The sequence below is a fragment of the Neophocaena asiaeorientalis genome, unplaced genomic scaffold, assembly GCF_003031525.2.
Source record: "Neophocaena asiaeorientalis asiaeorientalis breed wild unplaced genomic scaffold, Neophocaena_asiaeorientalis_V1.1 scaffold143, whole genome shotgun sequence".
NCBI lineage: Eukaryota > Metazoa > Chordata > Mammalia > Artiodactyla > Phocoenidae > Neophocaena > Neophocaena asiaeorientalis.
In genome coordinates this window covers 2,369,169-2,371,956 of record NW_020175536.1, presented here as the reverse complement: position 1 = coordinate 2,371,956, position 2,788 = coordinate 2,369,169, and the positions used below count along the sequence as shown (strand labels likewise).

General features: G+C 51.5%; 1 protein-coding gene across 1 annotated transcript in view; it reads left to right on the top strand.

The window, feature by feature from the left end:
- Positions 1-2,152: 2,152 nt before the first annotated feature.
- The window catches only part of AMOTL1 (angiomotin like 1), a 132,437-nt gene continuing 131,801 nt past the window's right edge, over positions 2,153-2,788 (top strand). The window contains exon 1 of the mRNA XM_024731311.1: positions 2,153-2,591. Within this exon, the coding sequence (XP_024587079.1) occupies positions 2,492-2,591 (100 nt within the window). The 5' untranslated portion in view covers positions 2,153-2,491. The remainder of the gene's footprint in view (positions 2,592-2,788) is intronic.

Here is a 2,788-nt window from a genome sequence, read left to right as displayed (position 1 = left end):
GCAGAGAGAAGATGAAGAATTAGATTTTATCAGAGTTGTGGTTTTCCCAAGGACTTCATATGGGGGGCGGGGAGAAGCAGAAAGAGAGAGAGGGGTAGAGAGGGAGAGATGGATTTGAAGGTGTATGTAAGAGAGAAATGATAATAATAAACCTAGAGACTAGGGTGGTTAAAAGAGGAAGGAAGGTCAAGAGGAGAGTGAGGAACAGAGAAAAGATCATGGGATAAGTAAATTATAGAAGCTGTTGGGGTCAAGGAGACATTGGGTTAGGATAACAGAAAGAATAAGCTGCAAAGATAGGAGGTGGTGGTTGGAGAGTGGGATGTTTGGCGTTGAGACGACAGGTGTCACTCTGAGAGCAGGGAGCTGGGATAGTTGGAGATCCAGGAAGGGAGAGGAAGTTGAAGAGTTGAGAGACCAGCGTATGAGAAGAATCCATGAGGTAGAATTGGAAATAAGAATTATCATGGGGATGGTATTGGGGGAAGTGACAGGGATCCAGATGCCAATATCTTCAAGGAATGAGGTAGAATAACACAATGGTTGCAGGGAGTAGGGGTGGTGGGCCATGTGGTCTCTTATTTTCAAGGAGAGTCAGGTTTCCATCCGAGTAAGGAATTGAAAGAAACATTCAGAGAAGAGGCTGAGGTTATTGGGGATTGTGATGAACCGTGAATTCCTGAGGGCAAATAGAGGTTTCTAGGAGGTGGGAGGGGATGGATTGATGCGTGCAAACATTCACCCAAGCACATTCACTTCTCGGATTTGAGAGCTCAGATTGTCAGGAGTGGGGGGAAAAGAAGGAGTTAGAGAGATAGGCTAGGCAGCTCAAGAATGGTTACTTTGGGGAGTTCCCTGATGGCCTAATGGTTAGGATTCTGGGCTTTCACTGCTGTGGCCCTGGTTCAATCCCTGCAGGCTGCACACAGCGCAGCCAAAACAAAAAACAAAAAACAAAAAAAAAGAAGAAGAAGAAGAATGGTTACCTTGGTGAGGAAGAAGGACAGTCTCAACCTGGTCCCCAGCCATTCCTCTGTGAGCACTCTGGCCAAAGTGGCTTCTTTCTGTCCTCCATGGTAATTTGGGTAATTTGTAAACTGACAGTGAAAAACCCAGAGATGACTGGGTTTACAGTTTACAGAATGAGAAGACCTTGGCACTGATCCGGGAGCCCTCAGTCTGCTGCAGCTGGTGATCTGATCAGTCTGAGACTATACAAGGCCATTGCCCAGGACATTGCCCAGACTGTTGACTCTCCAACTATCAGTGTCCAAGGACAGGAATGGAGAAGAGACAACCGTTTTCCATGTTTGCTCTTTCCTTCCTCTGGCTTTCTCCCAGCAGCTCTCTAGAGCACATCCCCATAGCCCAGGGCCCTCCCAGGCAAGCAGTCAGTCAGTCCTGGTGGAAAACACATAATGCATCTGCATAGGTTATTCAGGCCACTGACCCAAATAGGGAGATTCCCGCAATCTGACGTGAATTTCTTTAGGACCTACAACTCGGACTTTCAGACCCTAACTTCTGTTCCTATATTCTGTATTTGAAACCTCTCGACAATAGAAGGAGCACCGCTCTGCTCTCCCCAGACACACCACACACACACACACAGACACCCATCACAGTTCTGTGCAGTCATCCATAAGTTACTTAACCTCTGAGCCCCAGTTTCCCTACCTGTGAAATGGAGACATATTGCCTTCCTTGCTCGAACCACGTAGTCTCTTAAGAGGAGGAAATATTGTTTGGAGTGGAGTTAGAATTCAGGTTCAGAAACAAGGAGATGGTTGGGAGTATTGAAAGCTCCTCCTTCCTTGCTGCAAGAAATATTCAAGCTCTGAAAATTCTGCCTCTCCCCATGAAAAGCACAGAAAAACGATTTCCCAAGCATCGGAGTAGTACAGACATAGTACAAAAAAGCAGGGATCGTTTTAAAACTGGTTATGCTCTAATTTGTAATGAAAGGTCGAAGAGGGTGGGGGTGGGGAAGCCACCCTCCAACCGGGAATTGGGAGGCAGCGCGCTAGCCGCTGCCGAGCTTAACGGCCGCGGTCGCCTAGCAACGGGCGGCGGGGGTGGGCGCGGGGAGCTCGCCGCCGCTGCTGCGCGCTCTCGGGTCTGCTGGACCCACCAGGAAACTTTGGGGCTCCTGGGCGCCGAGGCGTCGACGCTAGACCCAGCGGACGCCGCGATGCTCCCCGCGGGCTGAGGGCAGAGGATGAGGTCGCGGCCCTGCGCGCCCGGCCGGGCGATCCGTGGGGTCGCACCCACGGAAAGTTGGCGCGCGCCTGCCCGCGCCCGGAAGACGCTTGGTCCCTGGGTGGAACTGCCCCCCTGCCAAGTTTCTTTGACAATTTCTTACCCCTAGTGGATGGGGCATCTGGGACCCCGCGTGGCCCCCGGTTCACGGATTCCGGTCGCTGCGGGAGAGAAACCCGCGCTTTTCTAAGAGACCTACGACGGTAACTGATGCTTAATCCATTAGCCCTGAATGGTTGCGATTCTATTTTTGTTTTCTGCTTTTCTTCCTCCTCCAGACAGTGAGTTTGTGGAAGAAGCCTCATCCGCGCCCTACAGCCCCGAGGAGTTAGGTAAGTCTGCCCCTTTTGCTTTTTCTTCTCGAAATCCAGCCCGAGAACCGGGAATCTGGGGGGCGCCCGGGTCCAATCAGCCAGAGGGGCGGAGAGAAACGGTCAGGGAACACACTTCCCCAGCTGTGCGCTCCCTTCGCGGTGAGAACTGGCCTTTTCCTGGCGCGTGTGCTTTGGGGGTGGCGGGGAAAGTGTCA